Source organism: Cajanus cajan, chromosome 6 (assembly GCF_000230855.2).
Source record: "Cajanus cajan strain Asha chromosome 6, NIPB_CcT2T_4, whole genome shotgun sequence".
In the NCBI taxonomy this organism is placed as follows: domain Eukaryota; kingdom Viridiplantae; phylum Streptophyta; class Magnoliopsida; order Fabales; family Fabaceae; genus Cajanus; species Cajanus cajan.
The window spans coordinates 56636482-56663000 of NC_138522.1; the positions used below are offsets into that span (position 1 = coordinate 56636482).

The 26519-nt window shown below is 32.7% G+C and overlaps 3 protein-coding genes across 4 annotated transcripts; 1 reads left to right on the plus strand and 2 right to left on the minus strand.

The window, feature by feature from the left end:
* Window positions 1–345: 345 nt before the first annotated feature.
* Window positions 346–4183, plus strand: LOC109797619 (putative WRKY transcription factor 47). The gene is made up of 6 exons (XM_020357718.3): window positions 346–654; window positions 735–800; window positions 886–1026; window positions 1855–2169; window positions 3212–3325; window positions 3419–4183. Exons 1-6 carry the CDS (start codon window positions 367–369, stop codon window positions 3956–3958), a joined length of 1464 nt encoding a protein of 487 aa, XP_020213307.2. The 5' UTR covers window positions 346–366; the 3' UTR covers window positions 3959–4183.
* A 7147-nt stretch (window positions 4184–11330) lies between these two features.
* LOC109797527 (Pectin lyase-like superfamily protein) lies at window positions 11331–15364 on the minus strand. 2 transcript variants are annotated; one of them, XM_020357587.3, is made up of 7 exons: window positions 14735–15364; window positions 13961–14278; window positions 13277–13397; window positions 13026–13200; window positions 12811–12881; window positions 11854–12528; window positions 11331–11752 (listed from the first exon to the last, which is right to left on the minus strand). In XM_020357587.3, the coding sequence occupies exons 1-7, from the start codon at window positions 14750–14752 to the stop codon at window positions 11724–11726; spliced, it is 1407 nt and encodes a 468-aa protein (XP_020213176.1). In that variant the 5' UTR covers window positions 14753–15364; the 3' UTR covers window positions 11331–11723. The 2 variants fall into 2 exon arrangements, with proteins under 2 accessions (XP_020213176.1, XP_020213175.1); XM_020357586.3 differs by having other exon boundaries at window positions 11331–11755; window positions 14735–15359.
* A 6218-nt stretch (window positions 15365–21582) lies between these two features.
* Window positions 21583–26450, minus strand: LOC109797637 (Class II aaRS and biotin synthetases superfamily protein). The gene is made up of 13 exons (XM_020357740.3): window positions 26293–26450; window positions 26148–26212; window positions 25973–26058; window positions 25720–25812; window positions 25379–25495; window positions 24801–24988; window positions 24149–24215; window positions 23688–23810; window positions 23452–23604; window positions 23006–23290; window positions 22683–22901; window positions 22111–22204; window positions 21583–21921 (listed from the first exon to the last, which is right to left on the minus strand). The coding sequence occupies exons 2-13, from the start codon at window positions 26188–26190 to the stop codon at window positions 21857–21859; spliced, it is 1533 nt and encodes a 510-aa protein (XP_020213329.1). The 5' UTR covers window positions 26191–26212; window positions 26293–26450; the 3' UTR covers window positions 21583–21856.
* Window positions 26451–26519: the final 69 nt, after the last annotated feature.

The following is a 26519-nucleotide window of genomic DNA, read 5'->3' on the forward strand; positions in this document are numbered from 1 at the left end:
TTGACCTTAGGGGACTACCCCACGTGGACGGATTGCCCCGTTATTCTTAACGCCGTTCCCAGATCCCCATAAAAATCTTTTCTTTTTTTTTTTTTCATTTCGTAAAAGCAATATTGTTTTGAACTAAAACTGTAATGAGTTTGAGTGTGGTTAGGGAATAATCCCCCGTTCAATGTTCATACTAGGCTAATGGTGACGTCAATTATGGCGAAAAAACGGCTGGTCCCTCCGAGTCCCCAGTTCTTGAACCTTTTGGTGGACCTCTTACTCACATAACAACATTACCTTTTCTCCATATTTAATTTATGGTGGGACCCCCTAGAAATGCAACTGCAACACCACATTTAAAACCATTGCGTTGAATCCATGAATCCCCATTGCCAACACACATTGCTACTTCCTCTTCTCTCTCAACTCTCAACTCTCAACTCTCAATACATGGACAACCCACATCCCCACCACTTATCCTTCTTAACTTCCGATCACTTTCTCTCCCAACGCACAGATCCTCCCATCAAGGAAATGGATTTCTTCTCATCTTCAACCACTCATAAAAATAACAATACCAACCATGTCACTGCAGACAAACAACAACACCACCCGCAGGATCAAACCCATGGATCACCCACACGTCTCAATCATCACACCGTAAACGTGAGTCAAATTCTGCATCATATATACTTAATGCAACTCCATTTTTAATCAACTTGTTCTATGTTTCTATCTGTCTGTAGACCGGGTTGAATTTAACGTGTGCCAGCCTTGGAGTCACAAAAGCAGAAAACGATGAAACTCATGAGGTTTGTATCATATTCATACCCATAGGGATAATAAGTTCTGTGATTTCTGTTGGGAGGATTTTTTTAATCTATGTTTTCTTCTCAGCTGAGTTCTCTTGAAAGCCAATTGCGCAAACTACAAGAAGAGAATAGCAAATTGAGAACTGTGCTGGACCAAATTACCAAAAGTTATACCCAACTACAAGCTCAGTTGTTCATCGCTTTGCAGAAACAAAAGTTTCCTCAGGTGAGTTTATATATATTTCCAACATTTAATTTTGTGTCCATCTCTTTGTTTTCAGTTTTCACAAACAAAATTAAATTAAACAATAGTTTCTTCTAAGAACAGACAAATTCTCCCTAAATTATTATTTATTTTTTCAACTGTAAGGAAATGATTTGTTTGGTGTGTGTGAGAGCTATTTTGTTTCTATCTTTCTTAGTCAGTGAAGAAACAGGGTAGCGTGCCTCACTTAAATTAGCAAGCGTGCTATTTTCATTCACTGTCATTTTTCAAACTCTTTCATCTTGCATATATATAAAAAAATATATATTCTTTCAAACAAATTATGATATCAGTTTTACTATATATCTGGGTTTTTTCAAACAGTTACAAAATACTTTATATATTTAATTAAATATTATTAAATCAATTAATATTTTATTTATGATGAAATACTTTCTCCTTATTTATTTAATGTGATGAAAATAACCCGCAAGTTGTAACAAAATCCCATTTTATTTTCCATTTGAAACCCCTTCCACGGTTCAGACTATGAAAACCCTATTTGAACTAGGCGACAAATTAATACTAACAAGTACTTCCAGAGAAAATTGACTTGACCTGGCATATGAAAAAAAAAGTCTCATCATCTATATATCTAGCTGCAGAGTGCAGATATTGATAATACCCTCCGGAGAAAAGTGCAAGAATTGATATACACACATGTAGTTGTACCGACAGTTAAAATCCAAAGTACTGAACAATAACTGTCAAAATTCACAAACGTGGTTGAACCAAGAGTTAAAACAGATATCCATAGTCTATAGAACTGAAGTTGTAATTATGTAACAGAATACGGAAGTGTGGGGACAAAAAGTTGTGGAGGGAGGAGCATGCAGGAAAAATGCATCGGCTTGTGATGATGGCGAGGTATCGGCATGTCGTTCAAACAACGGAGAGGTAATGTCGAAGAGAGATGATGCTGATGAGGCTCAATTGACTAAACTGAATCTTGGAAAGAAGGCTTGTCCTGATGTTGCAGAAGAACGGTCATCGTCACAGAGTTGGGAAGAAGAACCCAAAACTGGGCAACAACTTGCTGCTGCTGACCAGATTCCTTTCAGAAAAGCCAGGGTTTCCGTACGTGCTAGATCAGAAGCTCCCCTGGTAATAACACCCCTGTAGCATACCACCTTTGCATACTCAATTTTACACATACTTAATTAATTAACAAAACATCCAACAATTTTAACTCCTCTTCATATTATAACTAAATTAACCTGCAAATTAATTAATTACTATACAAGGTTTTTTATATGGTTAGAAATCCTCCCTAATTTTTAAAGTAATTATGTAAACGTTAATAGGTTTAATACAAACAGTGAAATTAATTAATCTCTAATCTAATAAATTACAGATCCTCACTGCAAAACTAAAACAAAATACTTTACGAATAACTTATTATAATTTAGAGGACTTGTTATCAATTTACTACTTATTAGTTAATGAAGGCATGACTTGTGTGTTTTGTTGTTACATTTAGGCCTATTTAGATAATTATGTTTATTAACAATTAATTAATGAAGAAACAAGTAAAAATAAAATAAATTTGTTTTATTAATTAAAATTACTTTATGCATGAATTTAAAAAAATAGATATTAAATGATTAAGCAACTCTAAATTTTCCAAAACCATGATTTAACTTATTTATAAATTAATTTCGGCTTAAGAGAAGTTTATTTTGTTTTTTCTAATTATTTTCTTCTTTATAAAATTTTATGAAGTTTATTTGTCCATTAAATTAAATTATTTTAATGTTTTTTTTTATAAAAAATGCAATTCAATTTTAAGATCTTATTTGTATAATTTATTTTAACGTGCTATTAATCTATCTTTGTGTTGGACTAATAATAGAATTTCTAATGTGATATTTTTCGAAATGTTCCAACACGGTTGAAGTGTTTGAATCAGTGTTACGTTTCATAATTACCTTTAACTACTTATACTATTTATTCTTGATATTAAGCTCTTATTTATTAAATTAAAAATTGAGTTTTTAACTCTTATTAAACATATCTAATTTTCTTTAAAATATCATAATAATTAATAATAAAAAAAATTGAGTAGATGGGGTAGCAAAAGGGTGCATAAATGTGGAAATGAAGTAAATTAATAAAGAATTAATGTTGGATGATGGGGAGGTTTCAGATTAGCGACGGATGTCAATGGAGGAAATATGGACAAAAAATGGCGAAAGGTAACCCTTGCCCTCGTGCCTACTATCGCTGCACCATGGCCGTAGGTTGCCCTGTCCGAAAACAGGTAATTAATTATTTATACTTGCATGGGTTGAATTGTGTTGATGCATGATGCAAGTGTAGATTGATGAAAAGTGAAAACATATACATTGATTAGGTGCAAAGATGCGCAGAGGACAAGACAGTGCTGATAACAACCTACGAAGGGAATCACAACCACCCTCTGCCACCGGCTGCCTCGGCCATGGCAAACACCACGTCAGCAGCTGCGGCCATGCTGCTATCAGGTTCAACGCCCAGCAAGGAAGCGCTAACAAACTCCGCAGGATATTACTCTTCCCTTCCCTATGCTTCAATGGCAACCCTATCAGCTTCGGCACCATTCCCAACCATCACCCTCGACCTCACGCAAACCCCCAACGCCATCATGCACCGAATACCTACCTTCCCTCTCCCACTGCATCATGCTCATGCATCTGCTGCCCCCCACCTCCTAGGCCACCCCATGTTCTTCTCTCAGAATAAGCTTCCGCAGCGACAACCCTCCACCATGGTGGAAACGGTCAGCGCAGCCATTGCTTCCGATCCCAACTTCACTGTCGCTTTGGCAGCGGCTATCTCTTCCATCATTGGGAGAGGCGCTGATGCTAATAACAATGTCAATGCCTCACCGCACCTTCCTCACTCCACCAACTAGCTATCTCCCATATCTCTCAACACTCTATACTTTAATTCTCTCTGTATATATATACAGATAATTAATGGAGAGCAAGATTAGGCATGAGCACCATTTACACTCTTTTTAATTAATACTTATATTATGTAAAACTAAAACACTCCATTATTAAGACTCGCTTCTGCTTCTCAATGCATCACTCTACTGCACCACCATATGATTATGCATCTTCATTTTTTTATACAATTAGTTCAACTGTTCACGTCTTGCTCCAACCTTTTCAACTTTCTACAAACTAATAGTGGATATCTTGTTTCAGTGGAGTCAAATTACTATAATCCTTACGTATTCTAAACTTGAACTTGACATATAGCAGACAAATTTCAAGCCATCAGGTTTAGGGTGTTCATGAATTCGTTTTTTGAAAAATTTAAATTGAACTAAACCAAACTGTTTTATAAAAATAAATTGGTTAACTAATCTATTTTTAATAAAGTGGATTGGTTTGATTTTTTTAAAATATGGATCAATTTTTTTGAAATTGAATCGGTTCAATACAGTGTAATTATTTATTTTTTATTCATATATGAACTAATTTTTTAAAAAATCAAATCAAATTGAACCGATCTACTTTGTAAAAATAGATTAAATAATTGAATCAGTTTTAGATTGATTTGAATTTCTTTTAAATGAATCAAATTTTTTAATACAGATAAGATCGATTATAAATTTTTTACACACCCTTAATTAGATTGATTATTACCTATTGAATGCATGTAGGTGACACTTATTTAGTTTAATTTTTTATGTGAATTTTTTTTAGTTTAGTCTGTGTATAGAAGTTATTTGGTCAGTAGCTTTTTGAAAGTAATAAAAAATTGAATCAACAGTTGTTTTTAAAAATTATTTCTTAAAACGCATATATATGACCGTCTGTGAAAGATTATAATACTAGAGTAAAGTGTTGGGGACTAAATTAAGTTAAGATGCATAAGGATTTATAAATATTATATTTAACTTTTGTAATTGTGCCTGATAAATATTTTTAATTCAATTTGTATATCTACTTTTATTCTATAATAGTTTCATATCGCCAACGAAAGAGGAACTAGAATGTTAAAAATCATTTCACGCACAAAAGATTAAATTATTTTACATATATGCATTAAATTGAGAAAAATAATAATGTACATTATAAAAATTTAAGATTATTTTTAATTTAAAATCATCAGTATATGCAAATACGTCAAATCAAATAAAAACTATTGAAAATCACAAAATATTTCTCTCTCTAACTTTTAAATGTACTCTCTTCTTTTTTTACCACAAATAATATACTCAATATCCCTTTGATTAATATAGTTGCGACCGTCCATAATGTTTGAATAACTTTGAAAAAGAAAATAATTACTAGAATGCGAATGCGATGTTTCTGTTACTGTGATTCTTTTGATCTAACTAGTATTGTTTTTTAAAAACAAGAAATATTTTATTGCGTGGCTTTTAAAGACATAGGAAACATGGAGGTTCAGTAGTAATTGAAAGATGTGTGCAAATTTTGAAGATCCCGAAAGCATATCCCGCATTCATGCGTGGGTCTGAAACTTTGTGACAATAGTCAATGAGGAAGCCGAAAGGAAACAAGTTGTACACTTAGAAACCCTAAACCCTAAACAACATATTAAAAATAGGTGTAGAAATCCCAGATATTGGATCCGGAGACCGCAATTACTACTAAACAAATACATATGGGAAACTTCAAATTATATACGTGTAATTTTTATTAATATTTGTACCGTGGTTTGATTCGATTTTTATATTAAAAGTTATTCAAATTAAACAAGAAAATTAAGTATAATTTTTGTTTAGTTTGGTTTAAATATGCTAAATCAAACTCTTTTTTTTCAGTTGTTTGTTTTGATTTTTATCATTTTTAGGATTTCATATTTAAAAATTAACTCAAAATTTATAATATTATGTTATTAAAGATTTGATATTTAAGATTGTACCTCAAAAATAAAATTAAAAATATATAAATACTAAAATATTTCGGTCACTTAATATATTTAATATCAATTTTTATCTTATTATTTCAGTAAAAATATTTATTTAATACAATTTTAGTTATCATATTAAATATTTTTCTTATGGATATAGTTTATTACTCAAAAAAAAATATTTTCAAATGTTTTCATAATTTTTTATTGTAAAATTCAGTTTAGTAACTTATAATTTTATAAAATATCTTTTAAATATTATAAGTATATTTGGAGAGAAAAACACCTTTTAGTAGCTAATAATTTTATAAAATACCTTTTATATTATGTATTAATATTGTTTATGCATTTAGAATATATATATATATATATATATATATATATATATATATATATATATATATATATATATACAAATAAATGCAGTTTAGTTTAGTTTTGTAGCATACCACAATCCAATCCAAAAACAAATGAAATAACTAATTTGCGGCATTTTGTTGATTTTTGACTTTTTGGATCAGTTTGTGATTTTTCACTTAGATTGGTTCGGTTTGGAGCACTCTTAATTATTACATCGTTTAATAATTTTCAATTAAATAAATTTTCTTTATTTTTAAATTCATCATTAAATTTTAAGTTCTTTTTATCCAAATTATATATACAAAAATTTATATTAATTCAAAATTATTTAATATTTTATTTATATGGATCAAAATTGATATAATATATACTATTTAAAATATAAACAATTTAATTATATTTTATTATTATTATTATTAAATGTTAACCAAATTTAATATACAAATTTAAAATAATATAAAATTATAATTCAACGATTAAACTAATAAATTCACTAGTGAAAAAGTTTACGTCTGTATTTTCACGTCAGACTACAACATATCCGACCTAAAAATGACGCGGTGGCATTTTTGAAAATAACGCAAATTTTTTTACATCGGACAACAAAGGGACCGACGTAAATTCAACAATCTACGTCGGACCTCAGCTACAACCGACGTAGATTTTTGAATTTACGTCGGACCCTTTGTCCTCCGACGTAAATTCAAGTTGAATTTTTGAATTTAAGTTGCATAGCGCCTCTCCATTCTTTCTCATTCTTCACCAGATTTCCTTCCCGCTCTCCCTGCTTTGCTCCATTCTTTCTCATTCTTCACCAGATTTCCTTCCCGCTCTCCCTGCTTCGCAGCCAACACGTAACGCCTCTCTATTCTTCACCAGATTTCGTTCAGATTTCGCAGCCAACACGTAACGCCATTGGTTGGGAGCATTCAGATTTCGTTCCCGTTCTTCGCTCCTTTCCTACGTTTGAAGGTTCCTTTCTTATCTTCTTCCCTCCTTTCTTTATTCCGTTCGAAGGTATCATAATATTGTTTATCTTTGGCTGCAGACAGGAGCAGAAATTTGTACAAGGCCTTCTGGATCCTGAATATGGACTACCCTCAGCAAGGAGAACGGGTCGTTCTCCTTGTAGAACGGGCCGTTCCAGCATAATTTTTTTTGGGGTTTTTGTAACTTTTTTATGTCGGTGTTCGCTAATCTCTAACGTAAATTTACGTCAGTCTAAAACGCTGACGTAAATTTGCGTCTCCGGCTTTTAAGTCGGAGGTTTTTCTGACGTAAAAACCTTAAAATAACTGATGTAAAAAGCCTCTTTTGCACTAAAATTTACAAGTTATTTGCGACTTATTTTAATGGTAAACTTTTGTCAACTCCTATTTCTATCTTGTGAATGGTGAGTAAAACTCCTATTCTATCTGTTGCCGCTCTTGATTTCCAATGATGGTGAATGTTGGTGCTTATGGGTAAACAGTAGGGTAAAGTACATTTTTGTTATTATGTAATATTAAATTTGTAATTTTAGTCTCTTTATTTTTAAATTCACAATTTTAATTTTAATTTTAAAAAATTTACAATTTTGATCCTTTCATCAAATGTTTATTTATGGATCATTAATATTCTAATTTTAATCATAATTTTACAGCAAGTAAATAACATAAAAGCTAATAATTGATAATTCCTTATTTTTATTAGATAAAGTAATAAAATGAGATGAAATTAAGAATTAAAAATAAGATTTAATTTAAATATTATTAAATATTGATTATCATGTCATTTATATACCAAAATCAACATAAAACCAAAATTACAAATTTTATAAAATTAAAAAATATAATTACAGATTTAAAAGCAGAGAAATCAAAATAAAAAATTTAATATTAGAGAGGAACCAAAAATACAATTCACCTTAAATAATAAGATTAGATTATCATAAATGAAGGGAATCTCCGTATAAAATGTTGTACATGTATGGAAGAATTAAGAAAGTAGTATCTCACGTAAATAAGAAAGGTAAAAATGGAAGTAACACCCCCAAAAATAATTTCTACCAGACTACCACTCAATATGCTAGAAATTAGTTACCCGAAATTGATCTCCTTCACATAAGGAGAAATCTTCACGCAGCACATTCTTTAGTTCGATTCACTTAAGAAAATCATTTAATTTATTTTTTTCGATTTTTAAGTGAGTGAATTGATGATTCAAACAATCTAAAAAATGCTGTCTGATTCATGTGGCTTTTTTAACCTATTTTAAAAAAATGAGACAATCTTCTATCCGACCCATTTTTTGACAGGTTAGTTAGTGGATGGAGTGGATTGCACTAACTTCTAATTTACAATCAAGCCTCAATTCTCAATTAATTTTTTTTATCAATGTTTGAATGTTAACCCAGTAGAAATTTCCTTTTATCATTTGTAAGAGAAGAAAACAAGTACAATTAATTATTTTTTTATAAATTAAAATTAACTAATACATTTCAAATTTATAAACGTTGTCTCAATAAATTATTTATTTTCAAAAACTGAGATGTGTAAATTAAATTTAACTCGTGATAGAAGTTTTATTTATATTATCTTTTCTATTTTCTTCTCCTAATATGTGCTTATTAAAGAATTTGTCCAAACAAAACCTATATTAAAAACAAGTGTTATTTTGAACCCAATATAAGCTAGTACATTCACATAATATATTCGTTTTGACAAGTTATGTGACCCAATTAGGACATTATGCGTTTTATTTTGTCGCTCTTTTGTTTGTCTTCCTGGAATACTGCGTTTATGTAAATAGAGAAGATATGGGCTCGGGCGTACCCAAAAAGTTGGGCCCATAATGTGGTCTGCGCAGGCCCAATTAATGGAAAAGAAACGGAGTGTTTCAAGGTGGGTGTTAGAACTTAGAAGGGATCCAGGTCAATGACGCTATTTCTGTAAGGTTTAATTAATTATTTAGTCTTATACTTAGCCAATTTTTCATTTTAATCTATATGCTTAAAAATAATTTGTTTTAGTTATTATGTGAATAATTTTTATATTTTAGTCATATCATTGGTTTTCTTAGTAGTATAAAATTGTCACATATAAAAATTGTTCGTATAAAAATTAAAAACTAACAAAAAGTTTTTGTGACTAAGTAAATCTTTCAATAAATTAGGTACAAAAGACGATGTTTGGAGAAAGAAAAAGTGAAGAAGATGCATTTGGTTTGGTGAGGCTGGACCCAAAAGAAGGATTCGGTTAGAAGATCGAGCCATTATTTTAGTTTTAGCCAGCATGTACCCCATGAGTAACGCATGAAGTAATTATAATTTATAAGATATTATATTATTAAATAATTATTTCCAAGATATCAATTAGGTGCTTTTGGTTTAAATAAATAAATGATTTGTCACCGAATGAATAATATAATATCTTGTGTTATTAAAAAATTCTAAACTCTTCAAAACGAGGTCAAGGGAACACATTTTCCCAATCCCTTTGGTTAATGCTACTATATTTGGGAGGCTCCACCCACAGACATCAACTTTAACCTTCTGACAGATAGGATAAATATTTCGTATACTAGAGATTTAAGATTATTCTTGTTTCCTTTGTCCTTATTTTCAGACGTACCAAAAGAAAATAACTATAAATCATTACACTGAAATTTAGTTCAACTTTTAACTAACCCAAAAACATTGAGTTCAAAATTAATAAACATTTCATAAGCTACATGAATATTTATAAATGTGTAAATATTAATAAAATACAGACTTAATTAACAAAACATTTATTAAAATAAGCTTTTTAAAAATTTATTTTAACTCGCAGTGGAAACATAATCAGAAGATGTTTCAGCTTATATCCTAATGTTTGTATCAAGTTTAATTTCCATTAGAAAAAAGTTATACCATCAAAGACAAACTTGACATGTAGCCGTTAGTACGTTACATTTTTTTAAATCATTTTTTCTCTTTCACTTCCTGGTGAAAGAACAACCAAATTATGTCCATAATAAACCATATTTAGAGTGTAAAGTATCAAAATAATTAGTGGAATAATTGCGTTGGGAAAAGGAACTATCAACATTCTTTCTTTCAATCATTTTTGTCCTGTTTATGCTATCACCAGTGAAGAATCTGTATCTCAGTTTTAGAGAAAAAACTATGTTCCCACTACACCTCACAGTCATTACTTGAATCATTTTAAAACGTCACAATTTTTTATGGGTTTCCAAGGTTTCTAAGCGTGTGATTCAACGGTAAGAGTTGATTCATGCTTAAGCAAAGTCAGGGTTGAAAAAAAAAAAAGTTTCACAAATGCCAATTAGAATTTAGAATTGAAGGAGAAACCGAGCCTTCCCCTTCATCAAGAAGACAACACTTTCACGTAAGCATTAGCCCATACATTGATGAAAGCAATGTAGGATCAGGCTCAACAACCTTTAGATGATTAGATATCAGTTTCTCATCTTCTATTTTTCTCTTCCTATTCTTTCAAACATAATAATAATAATAATATAAATAGGGTGGTTCCAGTTAAGATGTTAATGCAACTATAAGTATATGTTTTGAATTTTTTTAATGTACCAAGGGTATTCCTTATATGACAACAAAGTAATAAAAATTAATTTTAAATTATTCAACAGTTTTTTATTTATGTATAAGATCAATAGTAGAATCCTAATTAGTATATATAAACACCTAACCTAAGCCTAACCATGCCAAGTTTTATAATTCTGATATTAAGGCAATCATGATATTTTCCTTGCATTTCAATTACTGGCTATAACTTTGAGTTTTGAGCTTTGTGCCCCAACCATAGGCTGGTGGGCATAGCCATAGGTTTCATCTAACTACCATGTTTTTGCTTCATTTTCGAGAGAAAACAATTCTCATTTTTCATGACATCTGCACCTTTATGTTCTAATTTTTCTTTCCAGGTACGATCCTGAGATCATTTAGGCCCTATCTATGTACCGGCCTAAAAGAGAAATGAAAATAAACCGGAAAATAGTAACTATATTGATGTAGTGAGAGTAAAAGAAGAGTCATGTAATCGAGTAAAATCCACCTTTCTAGGAAGTTTATTTATTGGACTCCTTATTCAATCAAAAGGGAGGTAAAGCTAACAAGCACCTGCCTCGTACTACTGCAAAATCTCCTATTACTGATAACATTGTGGCAAAAGGGAATTATGTCAGAGTAACCATATCTCACTCACCTCTATCAACAGCCAAACACATTCTTTCCCTTAGAATCAATTGAAACACAAAACTTTGCAATTTTCTTTTCCAAAGCCATATGCAGCTAGAAAAAGCAAGACATGAAACCACCCAACTTCCTATTTCTCATAAATCACTCAATTATTTGTTACTGCACACAAGTTACAAAAAGCAATCATTTCTCGGTATCTTTCTGCAGATGGACTACCACAGTTCGGGAACTCCACTCAACTTCTTATGTCACCTGAAGTTCGTCCTGCTGAAAAAATGCACCAATCAAATTTCAGCTATAAAGTGATGAGCTTTGGTAGCATAATGCTATAAACTCCACAATTTACCAAGACATAAACCAAGCACCTCTATGTTGACTATTGGAACTCTGTAGGTGATTTGACAAATTGTAACAATCTGAACAATGCTCAGGGAATATTCTCTCCTTCAGAGGCTCACAAGCTTCTGGCAGAACCAAGTCTGAGTATCCTTTAATGTAGGAGCAGTTCCATGGATAGTTTGAAGACACATTAAGGGTGATGTTTGATAGGCAAATGTTGACAAAATTGTCACCTTTTATACCCTCTATAAGACCTGCAGTTTTTATTTTTTCTCCTACCACATCCTTGATTGTAATCTTTTCTATTACAGGTAGAGCATTTGGGTCATAAGCATCATCTGGATGATCCCCATATAAACCAGTGAACCTAATAGCAATGTCTACATTAGCCAAGGTCATGTTAGAGACATAGATGTTTCTAACATAACCACCCCTTCCAGGAGAAGTCTTTATTCTTATTGCAGAATATGTATCATAGAAATGAATATCCTCTGCATGAACTTCAGATACACCACCAGACATCTCACTTCCTATTGCAATCCCTGCACTCGTTTGAGATCTACCAACGAGCCTGTGGATGATAATGTTTGTGCTGGGGCGACCATATGCGATGCCATACTCATCCCACCCACTCTTGATGGCTATCAGATCATCACCAGTGCTTATGTAACAGTCTTCAATGCATACATTGTCAGAAGAATCTGGACACATTTTTAAGGTGTTTGTGAGAATCTAATAAATCTTCTATAAGAAAATAACTGTGAGGATGTTAACACTGTTTAAGACGTACATTGCTTTAAAGGTAGGATACTTCCATTGCCATGATGCACAATTGCATAAATATAGATATTTTGTCTTCATTTAGTTCAAATTAAATGACAGGCTTAAAACCACACCAAAATAGTGGATTTATTTTTAAATTAAAGTAGAATATTTGGTAATTGTTTTACAAAGGCATGAAATTTTAAAGGGAGAAAGTTCACCTGGATCAATCCCATCTGTGTTTGGTGAATCAAGAGGAGCAACGATCGCAACATTCTGAACTGTAACTTGGCTGTTCATCCAGAAAAACAGTCTCAAATCTCCCCTTAAGCATGAAAGGTCCACTATTGCAGAGTTTTAAAATGGTAATGGAAGTACTTGAACTACGGAAAACAAGGAATAAAATAGAAACTCAATCCTTCAGTGGGGGACAAACCTGCAATATACAGGATGAATTGTCCAAAATGGAGAGTTCAAGAAGGTTAAATTTGAAATGAGAACCCCTGTTGAATTCATCAATTCTACCAAATGGGGACGTGTATAATCCAGTGTTTTGTTCCTAAACCTGCTCCACCAGATACTCCCTTGACCATCAATAATTCCATTATTACCTTCATTGAGACATTGATATCATCAATATACCAGTATCTAGAGAGAAAAAAAATAATTTTGTTGCATGTTACCAACCTGTTATTATAACATCAGTCAAATTGCGCCCATAAATGAGGCTCCTATGCCTTCCACCCGGCAACTCTCTTCCTCTCCCATATGACGGTAGAGGATCAACAACTGGCCAATCTTCAAAGTTCTGTAACAAGCAGTAAATACATATCATAATTGAAACTGCAATGTCTGAGCACATTAGACTACCAAGTTTGTAGGACTTAATCCCAGTGAATAAAATTTACTGTCAAAGAAAAATACAAATTTAGAAGTCAAAATACAATCCTTGCATGCCAATTGATTAAGGGCCTGTTTGGGTAAACTTCTTCAGAAACACTTTCAGGGCAACAAAATAAAAAGGAAAAATGAAATGAGCTTCTTTATAAGCTAAAATTAACTTATGCATAAGATATTTTGAAAAAACTTCATCCTATTAAATTCTCCAAGATCTTATTTTTAACTTATACATAAGCTAGTTTTAACTAATGGGAAAGTTCATTTTGATTTTTCTTCCTATTTTTCTCTCCCGAAAGTATTTTTAGAGAAGTTTACCCAAACAAACTCTAATTTAAACATGCCACTGCCTGGTAGGAATAAGAAAACTATGCTCAAAGCGATCTTCTACTTTGGAAAAACTGCAAACAAGCCATTGAAGCAGCTATACTAAACTTTCTTTATTGTCCTAATTATTTACAAAGAGTGGCATACCGTTGATCCAAGAATTACTGCATCCTTGTCCAACCACAAAGTTAGATGACTGATGAGATCAAAACTACCAGTTAACCACCGGCCGGCCGGGACAAAAAGCTTGGCTCCACCTTTGTCTGCAAACGAATTTAGGTAGAAGATGGCATTCTGAAATGCTTTTGTGTTGAGAGTGACCCCATCGCCAACTGCCCCAAATTCCGTGATGCTGACACTGTGAGGTCGAACTTCCTCCAGGTTTGTCTGTTGGCAAAGAGTGTTGCTCCACACTATCCATGGACTACCACTGAACAATGCAAGTACCAAAAGCACTTCCACAAGCTGCAAGAGAAACTTTCACCATCAGTTACCACCAATGAGAATGTAAATACCTTTCCCATTTTGCCATGAACAACACCAATTCACATGCCTCTTCAGAGAAGAGCAAAAAAATCATGAAATTAAGGTAGGATCTAGAAAGAGCAACACAAAATTCAACTTTGATTAGTTGAAAAGCCACTCAAATCATCAGCTACATTTGCTCCACACATTTAACAGTGCAAGAAGAGGTTTTAATTAAACACAAAAAAAGTGAAAAATCAATCACAACCCAGTTCACTACTAACGAAGTGCCACTTGTTTCAGAATTAGAGACACAAATTACAAAACAAGGTGAACAATGGTTGATCCAACTAGTGCTATTCTTCATATGTGCAAAAAAGAATTTGGTTGTAGATCTTACTAATAAGCTTGAGAGGCATCCAATGACAGAAAAAGCAGTAATGAAGGAGAACTCACTGTTGAAGGTCTCCTCATATGACTGAGATCCAAGTTTCCCTTTTTGAGCCAACTTCAATTCCTCCTACTCCTAGTGATGAAAAAGAGCAATTTTGAAAGGTGAAGAAGAGGAGGAGGTATGGTTGATTGATTAAAATCCCCACCCCAGCAGCAATAAGCAATAAGGAAGTGTGATATTGATTGGGTGGGTCATTGAAATGAGAGAGTGACCACCCAAGTAAAAATCATTGACAGAGACTGTTACTGCCCTCCAAACAATAAGCAGTAGGACCCCCTCATCTTCATGCTCCAGATGAGAAGTGTGAAGAAAGAGAAAACTGAAATGATTTTGGAGATGGGACTGGTGATGAACTCGTTAAGCACAGAAGTGGTATCTGATTTTAGGTTGTTTGTATTGTAACCGGAGACAGTGATTTCCAATACACAGACAACTTCAGACAGCGCCAACTGCTAAGGTAACACCTTTCCTCATAATTTAGCTTTGCATGTACCTAGCTTCACTTTACTGTTTAACTTCAGTCACTGTGTGCACCTCGTGACAAGTGTGTGCCACAAATCACAATACTTTCATCCAAGCCCCTATTTCGTAAACTCCGTCAACTCAACATTCCTTATCATACTATGTTTTAACTTTTAACCACTTCACACTACTAATCATACTATGTTTTCCTTGTATCGGTCAACATAATAATAAAACACTAAAAAGTTGTGTTAATTCAGTCATGGTAAAATGTGCAATGAAAGGAACAATGGGAGGGAGACAAATTTTAGGCATAAAAAGCAAAACCGGTGAGAGAGTATGGGGAAGGGATGCTCGTGTCAGTGTCAGGGAACCATAACCTTGTAACATAATAATACAAATTAGTCTAAATCACAAAAAATAGTAATAATACCCCAAAATAATAATAATGGTAATGATACAAATTAGAGTTCACATTCGCAAGGCTGGCTGATTTCCTCAATTCTCTTCGTACAGCTGGGATTTCATCTCTTTCTTCTTAGGCTTCTCCATTCAACACTCACACCACTCATTTTAATTTAGGATAACAACACTTTCTTTTTTAATGCCTATAATTCACAAAAAACATATTCTATTTATCTTGCAACATTACACAATATTTTTAGACTTTCATTTTTCAACTCAACTCTCTCTACCATTAAGACAAATACTAAATTTATCATAAAATTTAATATTTTATTTGCATAGACTATAGATATCCTCAAACCGATTAAACTGAAAGAACACATATCAGTTAATCTTCTGTTAACAATCGCATAAAATTGAATCTTATACATATCTTAATTAAATTATATTTTTAACTCCATTTTATTTTAGTTGTGTTTTGTCGTTTCTTTTACTGCATTACATTATTTATCACAAGCATAAAAATATAACTTTTTTTTATTATTATGTTGAGTATATGTTAACATAGTAAAAAGGTATAAAAATGTAGTAATATAAAATTGGGGTTTGTAGTGTGATTGGACCGAAATGAAGTTCGTCGTTTACAGGCCAAACGGAAAAAGAAAAAAAAAATGGCGTTCGTCATTTTGCCATCAAAATTCAAAAACAAACAAATCCATTAGAGCTGTTTCCTCACAATCGCATGCATCAAATCTTGTCTTTTTTTATTATTTATTTTGAGCTTCACACAAGGAAACAACTAACCCCGCCCCTCTCCTCCACTGCCAAATAAATTATCTTAATGGGAAAAAAATATACTAATTTTACAGTGAACTATTTCAACATTTTGATCAATTTTTAAAAAAATATATGTCTATAAAGAAGGGGACAAGGTCCTAGAACAGACAATATCAGAGACACAAAGGCCTAAGTTTCACCCTCTGGCATGTGAAAAGTTAAGGTTTCCAAAGTCAGGTATCCTATGCCCCATTAACCAAACCCTAACTAAATTCGTATGATTTTATTTTTATTCCACACAGCAAAGTGTTATGCATATATATAGATGAATGAATGAATTGACAAACATAATATATCCTTTTCATTCACTAGATCTCGAGTCTTGAAAGGGGCATTTCTGTCTCACTCTGGGAAATAAAGTATTGTTTTAGATCTTTTTTCAGTGAATTAAATACACTTTTCATTTTATTGCTTTTTTAAGTTATATTTTTTAAAAGTATTTTCTCGACAGTTGACTAAAAGAGTTTCTTTGTCACGTTAGAAGGCAATAATTTCAGAGCAATTATTATAATGCCAACTTGTGCATTAGGTTTTTGTTGTTCTTGTTCTAGCTTTTCAATTGGTTTGATCCCTGTTCCTTAATATATGATTTATAATGATGGTAGTTATGTTTAAACGGTAGAATTGAAAAAGATGCAAATAGCATTTCAACATCATAAATGACGACAACCTAGAACCTCATTTATAAAATATGTACATATTTGACAAAACCCAAAAATTAATACCTATTCCAATTATATTAGGGGATAATCCACCAAATCCAGATCTTCTCTCTTCATGTGGAATAGAATCTTTTAAGAAATTGTTTGTAATAATTAACTCCTTTAAATAGTGTAAATTACGGATACACATTGTGTGATTTGTTTATGGTACATATATTTGTATAATGGATTTAGGAATACTAGGAGAGTCAATTCTCTAATTCTTTTAGCTAAAGTCTGAACTCAGTCAATGAATGTAAAGTCAAAAGCACCCCTTAACTATATCATATCTTCATTTAAGTTTTTTCTTTTACACGTTTAATTATGCAAAAGTTACACGATTAATATGATAGCAAAACGATAATTAATTATAGGAGCTATAAAGTATGGTTACATAATTTAGTGTATTTTATATCCTTTCATTATACATGAACTTTCCGTACAAAGCTTGCTGTGGTTATACTTATATGAATTATAATGCAGAGTAAAATAATACTACTGAACATGCTTTGCGTAGCATCATTAGCCATAGTTAGTGTTTATGCTTTGCGTAATTTGTGACTTAAGATTTGAATGAGAGGCACATTAATTTCATGTGTTTACTCTAATTAATGACAGAATTAACCAACACCCGACACATTCCGAACATGCCTGAAATCAAATGTGTGGGTTTTTTTGGCAACATTGATAATTATATATCTTGAAATCATAAGAGAATGTGAATTAGGCTTAGGATTCTAATAATTAAGGATGATGATAAATTTTTGCCAAGACACATTCCCTTCAAATTTTCGATTTTGCCAAGGCAGAAAATTTTAATATATCTGACAAATTGTTTGATATAAAAAAAAAAAAGGTAATATTCTGGTGGTAGTTTTATTGCATGCGGTGATTCGTGAAAAATATTATAAATTCTGTGACTATTTAAACAGAGGTTTAAAATAATATTTCCTACTTTTAGATTGCCTCCAACTCAAACTTTCTCCCCCTCTCAAAATCTTTCAACACCTCACTCTCTCTGTCTCAAACTGTATTTGAATATTTTTTTCACTAATTTTCTGGTAATATTCATTTATATGATTCTCATGAAGTTGCAATTTTGATAATAATTCTGTTTGCATATATATGAAATTTAGGTTGTTAGATTGAAATTATACACACAATTAAATGTTGTTTGTGAAAAATGTTTTTATTTTGTATTAAATTTTCTTATAAAGTAAAATAATAATTAAACCGCTCGCAACATGAAAATTAAACTAGTTTATACATGACAAGAATTTAGAATTCGGATTTTAAATCTAAAAGACAAATTGAGGATGCCATTTGTAGAATGACTACAAGGAGGAAAAGTAGAAATTAAATGGTTAAATGTTGAGATACAAATATTCAATCATATAGTAGTTTGACAAAATGTAAGGCTACTTCCTTTGGACCCCATCTCTTCTATTTCAGCACATTTTCCTGACACGTCCTTTGAGGTGAGGAAGACTTCAACGAAGATAAATATACTCAACCGTATCATGAAGCCCCACAGAAAATTGAATTACAGTTCTTGCTTTTCCTCAATGAAGAGACCAAAATACAAAAGTAGCAACAACAAAAAAATACTGTAGAGATTTCGTAATTAAGCCGTAAAATATTTTAATTATCAATTTTACACTTTGCTGCATCGTGGAAGCGTGAGTAATTTTTTCTTTTATTAATTAGAATTATAATGAGAACACCAAATTTCAAAATTAAGAATTATGCATACTATTCTAATTCCTTATTACTAGTCCTAATGATTCACTCGCGGTTATTGCTGAAAAAAAAAAAAATTTCATGAATACAGGAAATATCAGTACTTATAAATTTTTTGGCAGTCTTGATGCTTTCTTACATTGGTTGAACTACATTAAATTTTCCTCTGTAACCAAGGACCAAGTTAGGAAGACATAAAAATGAATGAATTGATGGTCCACATAACGCAACCTGCGTTCTGTTAAGTGAAGTAATAAATGCTTTCTTTGGGTATTTTGTTGAGTCCTAGAGAGGCATTATTTCTATCCCGCGTTATGCAGGCTATACTTGCACATTCTGACTATAACCCCAGATGCCTGACAAAGCATCTGCTAAGTTTGAATTTGTATAAAGTGCCCTTAGAGGGTGAGGATTCATCGAGATTAGGTGTATGTTTTGTTTTATGTTGAATTATTTAGCATTAGAATCATATTAAGATAATCAAATGACTTTATAATTCCTTATAAATAAAAATATTTAGCGATTTCTTATTCTTTGTTACAAAACTTAAAGAAACAATTATTTTAAAATAGAAAAGGTACGTATTTTCAAATTACAAAAACTTTACTATGTAAGCATTGCATAACTCTTACGTCTTACTATGAGGTATGGTCACACCACATGATCACAAATTTTCCTCCTACTTTCAATTTTTTGAAATATTGAAAATAATGTTAAAATAAATATTAAAAAAAAGTATTTTTAGTATTTTTAAGCAATGAACATTCTGATATAAATTATTTTTAAAATAATAATCATTTTATAACAGAAAAAGGAGTTAGGGAGCGTATTATAATTTACTATTAAGTAATGCCAATACAATTCTCCCATTTAAAATGTTTGTTGCACGCAGACAGGGCCTTAAAAAATTTACTATTAGGTAAAATTTATGTAAATCTTACCGAGTAATATAACTCTTATTTTAATATTTACACAAAGTTAAACTAATAATAAAATACATACAAGAAAATAGGTTGTTAGCATTCTTCATTCTCCAATTATTTTTCCAGTCTCCCTCACACAATTGTTGGATTTTCGTCATCTAATTATGTATCTTTCAAAGAACGTAGGTTGAAGACAACAACATAAATAAAACTTACTAAGGATATTATTCACGATCAAGAATTAAACCATTACTTAATTGGCCAAATTCAACTAGGATGTTTGACGTCAAAAGCAGTTTTTAAGAACCTAGCACAATGCAATGTGCAATCATACGAATGGACAAATTTATGCGAACAAATGTCTTATTTTCACTAGATTTTTATCCTTGAGTTTCCCAAACTGACTACGATATCAGATTGCAACTCTATGAGCTCGTTACCCTTTTTGGGGAGTTGGATGAACTTGAGTAACAGTTAAACGTGTTTTCCTAATCTCTAAAAATAAGACTAAACGTTTTTAGTCTCTAAATAATAAAATCATCTTTGTTCCTTGAATACAGAAGTATGTCGTTTTTGTTTCTTATCTTTCAAGACAATTGTCTCATTTTTGTCTCTTGTTTACTTAAAGAGATTATATATGGCATGTTATCATAAATAAAGAACTAGATAGAGACGATTTATTTTTTTAGAAACTAAAAATCATACTTAACTCTAATTTAGAATACGGGTCCCGTCATGGATCAATTGTATGTGGTAAGAAGGGGTGAACTTCTCAGAACATTAGCTTTATTTCTTCAATAAATAATTAGTTCATCAAAACTATGCGTAATGGTTGACGATAGACTTTACATAAATGTCCTAGTTCTTTGTAATTTGTTTCAAACTCAATCACTGCCATTTGCCAGCAACGCGTTCAAGAATGTAGTCTTTCGCATCTGAATACTAACTGGTAATCTGGTATCATTGGCAATCATGATGGGAGACATGATAGGGTAAGACTCCCTTGTAGGCAACTGCCCATTTAGAATTAGTTAATTTTGGATGGACCAAAAAATAAATAGTTACAATTATTGTTGCCAAAGTTTGACTTGCATCATCACCGACGCATGAAAACAAATAGGGTAAATAGGCCCGTTTTTCCCCCGAAAATTGGGTTTAAAACGCCTTTCCGTTCTACTTTGTGACTGATAGGCTGGTCAACCTCACTAATGTTTAATTATTGACCAAGAAAAAGAACCTCCTACCATAAAATTTAAATACAGGAAAAATAAATTGAAAAAATAATGGAATGAGATAAATATGTAAATGAGGGTAAATATGGAAAAATAATATAAAACAGGGTATAACAATATTAATAAACATATAGCAGTTAAGGTTCAAAACCTCGAAACCACCAAGCACCACCACCACCAAAGATTTCCGAGGCCTAAGAGAGAAACTAGTTACGGGTCCAATAGTCAACAATTAGCACAAATCCAGTTTTCCATTTCATATAACAATTCAATTAGATGAATCACTAGTTCTAATCATTGAGGAAGGCATACTAGGAGACATGATAATAAAGATTCAAGACAATATATCCGGTAAGGAAGAATACACACTTCACATGCATGTACTGTAAATATTTTGAGTATGGAAGTGTTTAAAAATCTCATTAAAAGTTCAACACTCGCTAGACTTTCTTCCTCCGTCATATTATATAAGTACAAACTACATTTGGATCGTTCAATCAATGTTCCATACCATTTCATATCTTCCAAACTAAGCCTGAAGTAAATGATGTCATGTTTAATTGAGGGTAATTTTATGCTAAATAATTGGATCATCCCAACCAAGAGTCCAGTATGCTCTCAACAAAACTTGGACGGCAACAAATGTAATACTCATCTTCTAAACCAAAATAAATATTGTACCCATATAAAAATAAAAGTAAAATTATCAGTTGAAAAAGATACCCAAGAAAAGAAAAAATTAATCTGTGTGGTCCACAAATTCGTACAAGGCACCATTAAATACCAAACTAACTCAAAAACTACCACAATCAACAGCTAGTAGTCTAGTAACTTCTGCCCCAGTATGTCCACTTTGTTGCAGGCTTTCCTGACGCAAAGCACTTGGTGCCTGTAAACCAAACACAATAAGCAACACCAATATTAATGATGTTATTCATTAGAGGGGGTGAAACATTAAATAAGAAACATAAAACATTAGTCGATAGAAAGTTCATACAGAAGCAAAGGCTGCAAATAGATTTTTAAGGTCTGTAGCATAAAAATAATAACAACTAAGTATGCTCAAGAAGGATTATACCTTCCAGGAGTTCTGGCTGATCAAAGGGGCTGCAAAGGGTCTTAGCTGCTCCCATCTCACCCTTTGTCCTTGCTTTGACATCAGCCTCCACCTCCTGAAGCATTATAGACCAAAAATTATTACACATAATACAGCTATATAATATCCCCCGGGAAGAACATAGATTACACAATGAAGTTTCTAAAATATCAAAACACCTTTTTAAGTGGGCCATAATTTGTGACACAAGCAATTCAGTTCTATTTGGATTTTGCCATTCTTGATAGGTAATGAAATGCAAGCTAGAAGGAAATTATAAGTGTAAATTCTTTAGGGTTGGACCAATCAAATTCATTGAATTTTGTTAATCTTACAAATAGCTAGCCTGAAAGAATTATTTACCTGTAATCTTCTGTATAACTATGTGATATAAAAAATGCATCCTAGCTAAACAAGTCATGTTCGACCTCATTCAAAGAGTATATTTGAACATGGAAATGCCTTGTATAAATCAAACATGGAAATGCCTTAAAAATCAAAATATATCAAGCCAACAGGAACATCATATTTGAACAAAAACATATACTTCATACCTCTTCATCACACCAAGGAGCTAAGATCATTTTTCTTTGGTTCAAAGCTTGCACAAATTCATCCCAGGTGTGTATGACCTGAATGCATTCATCTCGTTTTTGTTTTGCAACATCAAACAAGTTTTGTTGAATATCACCGAGCAACTTTTTTATTTCCACAACCAACTCCGCACTAGCAATGTCTATCTTTGCTCCATTATCACGTCGAACAGCACGAACCTACGCAAATTTCAAAAGAGATTTATTTGGTACTGAAAAACTAACAGTGTAGAGAAAAATAACAAATATAAGAATTGATGCAACAGTTGGACAACGTTAATGACCTGCTTATTTGCTAAATCCTTTGGACCAATTTCAATTCTCAGAGGAACGCCTTTCATTTCCCAGTGAGAATACTTCCATCCAGGAGAATAATTATCTCTAAAATCTGAATCGGCACGAATACCTGCTTCAGACAATGTATTCACAGTTGCAGAAACAGCATCAAAGATTCCTTGAGTATCAGCATCTTTGTAAGGCACAGGAATCACAATGACTTGTACTGATGCTACTTTAGGAGGCAGTACCAAACCCTTGTCATCACCATGAACCATCACCATGACCCCAATCTGTTACAAAAACAAGAAATATTAATGCAATATGATGTAGAGGAATCCTCCAATGCATGTATATTTATGACCCTAATCTACTAAAAAAAACAAGAAATATAAATGCAATATGATATGGAAAAATCCTCTGATGAATGTATATTCAAGAAATCAAAGCTTACAGTTCGAGTACTATAGGCCCATGAGTTCTGCCACACCATTGCTTTCTCTCCCTTATCATTTTCAAAGTTTATCTCAAACATTTTAGCAAAATTTTGGCCCAGACAATGAGAAGTTGCACCTTGTATACCACGACCGGTGTTGGGAATAAATGCCTAGCAAAATTGAACAACAAAATTTATAAACAGCTTATTAAAATAGCATATCAGATTATCAGTGTTCATGCAAGAATGTCTACCTCAACACTTGTAGTGTAAAGTCCACCAGCAAACTTCTCCATCTCACTTTTCTTACCCTTAATGACTGGAACAGCCAAATACTCTTCATATATACGCCTATATAATTCCAGAATATCAAGAACCTGAAACAGTAATAGTTCAGAAATTTTAGGAATATCAGAAATCTGTTTGCTTGGGTGGAAAATACAAAGTAATGTTGATAAGAAGATAGCATGCACCAGAAGCAAAAAGGACGTTCATAAATAATTTAAGTACTACAGAACCCCAAGAAAGGAACATAACAACACAATTTATAATGTTCCGTTAAGAAAAGGTTTTGTTCATGAACCACAAGAGAGAAAGGTCTTAACAACTCTTCATTAAGCATACAAAACCAGAAGATGACAAAATTGAAGCAGGTTATACAATTACAAATGAGACCAAAAGAGAAATTCCTAAAAAAAATTATTTGACGCAATACCTCTGCATCTGCTTCTTCCTTTGTTGCAAAAGCAGTGTGCCCTTCTTGCCAAAGAAACTCGCGGCTCCTGCATTCATAACTTGTATAAGTACCACAAAATGGACTAGAAAGAAGTTCCAAAATATAAATTAGTTAACATGACAGCAACAGTATCCAAAACCTTAATAATTAGATATATAATAAGGGAAACCTCACATAAGGTTCCCACCTGGAGTAGTCTGGGGAGGATAGATGTAGATACAAGATAGCCTTACCACTGCAAGCAGAGAGGTTGTTTCCAAGACTTGAATGCATGACCTCTATGTCACAAGGCCAAAGCCTGCCCTCTATATATTATTAATTATTAATGAATAACATTAACATGTAACAATTATTATTTCTTGCAAATTTAAGATCTAAGAGCAAAAACTACAAGCCTGCTTCACTATGACCAATTTACCATAATTACCACTAGAGGAAGATCCATTCATAAATAAAACACGCAGAATTTTATGGCATAATGTAGATGTCATACAAAAGGCTAAATATTCCAAAATTTGAAGCCTCTTATTCAAGTTTGAAATTGTTCAATGTATAAAACACCAGCCAACACTTTGTTATATAACACAGCCAAAAGAAAACATGGTGAAAGAAAAATAAAATTACCCACTACCTGATGAATGGTGTGGGATTGCTGAACTCCCATCTAACAACATTGCACCACTGATTAAGCTTCAGTGGCAAATCACGATGTCCCCTTATCCACTTGGAGTAGTAGGGATACATGACAGTTTCACTAGTTGGACGAATAGCAATAGGAATTTCTAATTCAGATTCCCCAGATTTTGTCACCCAAGCAACCTGACAGAAGAGTAAGACAATCAGACAAGACCTAGTGTTTTTAAAATAGAAAGTCCTCCAGGAAAGAACTGGAGCTGTATAGATCGTTATACTGCAAGTCACAAAAAAATAATCATTTCAACACATGAAACATCCTTAGCTAAATGAAACAAACGTTGGTAACCTAATTTTTAGTGTACATCATAATCCAGCATTTTTTTGTCCCTTATCAAGAAAGTCTCAGACTATTGAACAAATAATTGATATAAGATTGAAATAATCTCCAAATCTTTACAACCAAACCAATCTTCCTAATATTCAGGGAGAATATTCCCTAGTTCAATTAAAACACTTGATCTAACTCATTGAACAGTCTACATTACATGGCCCAACAAATTCACAAACTCTCACCTCAGGAGCAAATCCCTCAACGTGGTCCTTCTCCTTTTGCAAAACTCCAGGAGACACAAACAAAGGGAAGTAGCAGTTCTTGATTTTCATTTTCTTTATTTCTGGGTCGAAAAACTCCTGCACATTGGGTTCAAAATTAAAGCAACTCTGACCTGTGTAAAGACTATAAAAAACAAATCTGTGATTCCATATGCAACTATTCACGTTCCAGAAATATGATACTCAAGCATTAACAGTAGAGCTAGTTGAGAGAAACTTCGGTAAAAACAAGTACACAATACACAAACGCATTCACTAATCACTCAATTATCTTTTAACAAAACAAGAAATAAGAAACTTACTTGCATTATCTCCCATATTGCCATTGACCAAGGCCTCAGAATATAGCAACCAGATATATCATAGTACTCAATCATTTCCGCATTAACAACAACCTGTCAGATTAATCCAAAGCCAAAGTCAACCAACACACACACACACACTACTGAAATTGCCACACAGCGAAACAAAATCAGATCAGGACGAACGAGCAACTTTGACCGAACATAGATCAGGTCAAAATAACAACTACAAACTATCCAACGGCTCAAATACCTCAGAATACCACTCTCCGAAGTTCTCCGCCTTCCGATGCGTGAGACCTAAGCCAGTCTCCTTCTTCACCTCCTTCTTCTTCCCGCCTGCAAGGCTTCGTTCACCGTTAGAATAACGAACGCGCAAAAACAAGAAACAGTAACGAACGCACGCGAAAATGATTAATGCGAATTACCGGATTGCTTGGCGACAGGTTTTTTGGCCTCACTTCCCGCCATCGCGAACGAGGAGCACCTGATCCTGCCATGGCCAAAAGAGAATCGTTAGCTATTAGGAGGCGAAGCAAAACCGTATCTGGATTGAAATGCGAGGTGTGTTACCCGCTGCAAAGATGTCGAAGGCGAGCGAAACGCGCGAGAGCGATTGTGGCGTTACGGTTGACCCTAGGGTTTTCGCTTTCAGATAAAGTGCCCCTCCGCCCTCACTATTTTCTTTGCGTTTTTACTCTTCACTCTTCACTGTGCTGTCTTCCGTTACTCTTCACTGTGCCCTTAGTAACGTATTACTTTTTCCTGCGGCTCAGCTTCAGTCAATTTTTCCCTATAAT

Bases quoted from the DNA above. Each gene is read 5' to 3' on its own strand.
- LOC109797619 (XM_020357718.3), top strand. From the start codon at position 367: ATGAATCCCCATTGCCAACACACATTGCTACTTCCTCTTCTCTCTCAA. The intron at 655-734 runs GTGAGTCAAATT...ATCTGTCTGTAG, and splicing joins TCAATCATCACACCGTAAAC to ACCGGGTTGAATTTAACGTG. The intron at 2,170-3,211 runs GTAATAACACCC...GGGAGGTTTCAG, and splicing joins CTAGATCAGAAGCTCCCCTG to ATTAGCGACGGATGTCAATG.
- LOC109797527 (XM_020357586.3), bottom strand. The intron at 13,201-13,276 runs GTTGGTAACATG...GTCTCAATGAAG, and splicing joins GACTGATGTTATAATAACAG to GTAATAATGGAATTATTGAT. The intron at 11,756-11,853 runs GTGCTTGGTTTA...GCATTTTTTCAG, and splicing joins TTCCAATAGTCAACATAGAG to CAGGACGAACTTCAGGTGAC.
- LOC109797637 (XM_020357740.3), bottom strand. From the start codon at position 26,190: ATGGCGGGAAGTGAGGCCAAAAAACCTGTCGCCAAGCAATCCG. The intron at 25,813-25,972 runs GTATTTGAGCCG...TTAATCTGACAG, and splicing joins TCGGAGAGTGGTATTCTGAG to GTTGTTGTTAATGCGGAAAT. The intron at 23,605-23,687 runs GTAGACATTCTT...CAATTTTGCTAG, and splicing joins TTTACACTACAAGTGTTGAG to GCATTTATTCCCAACACCGG.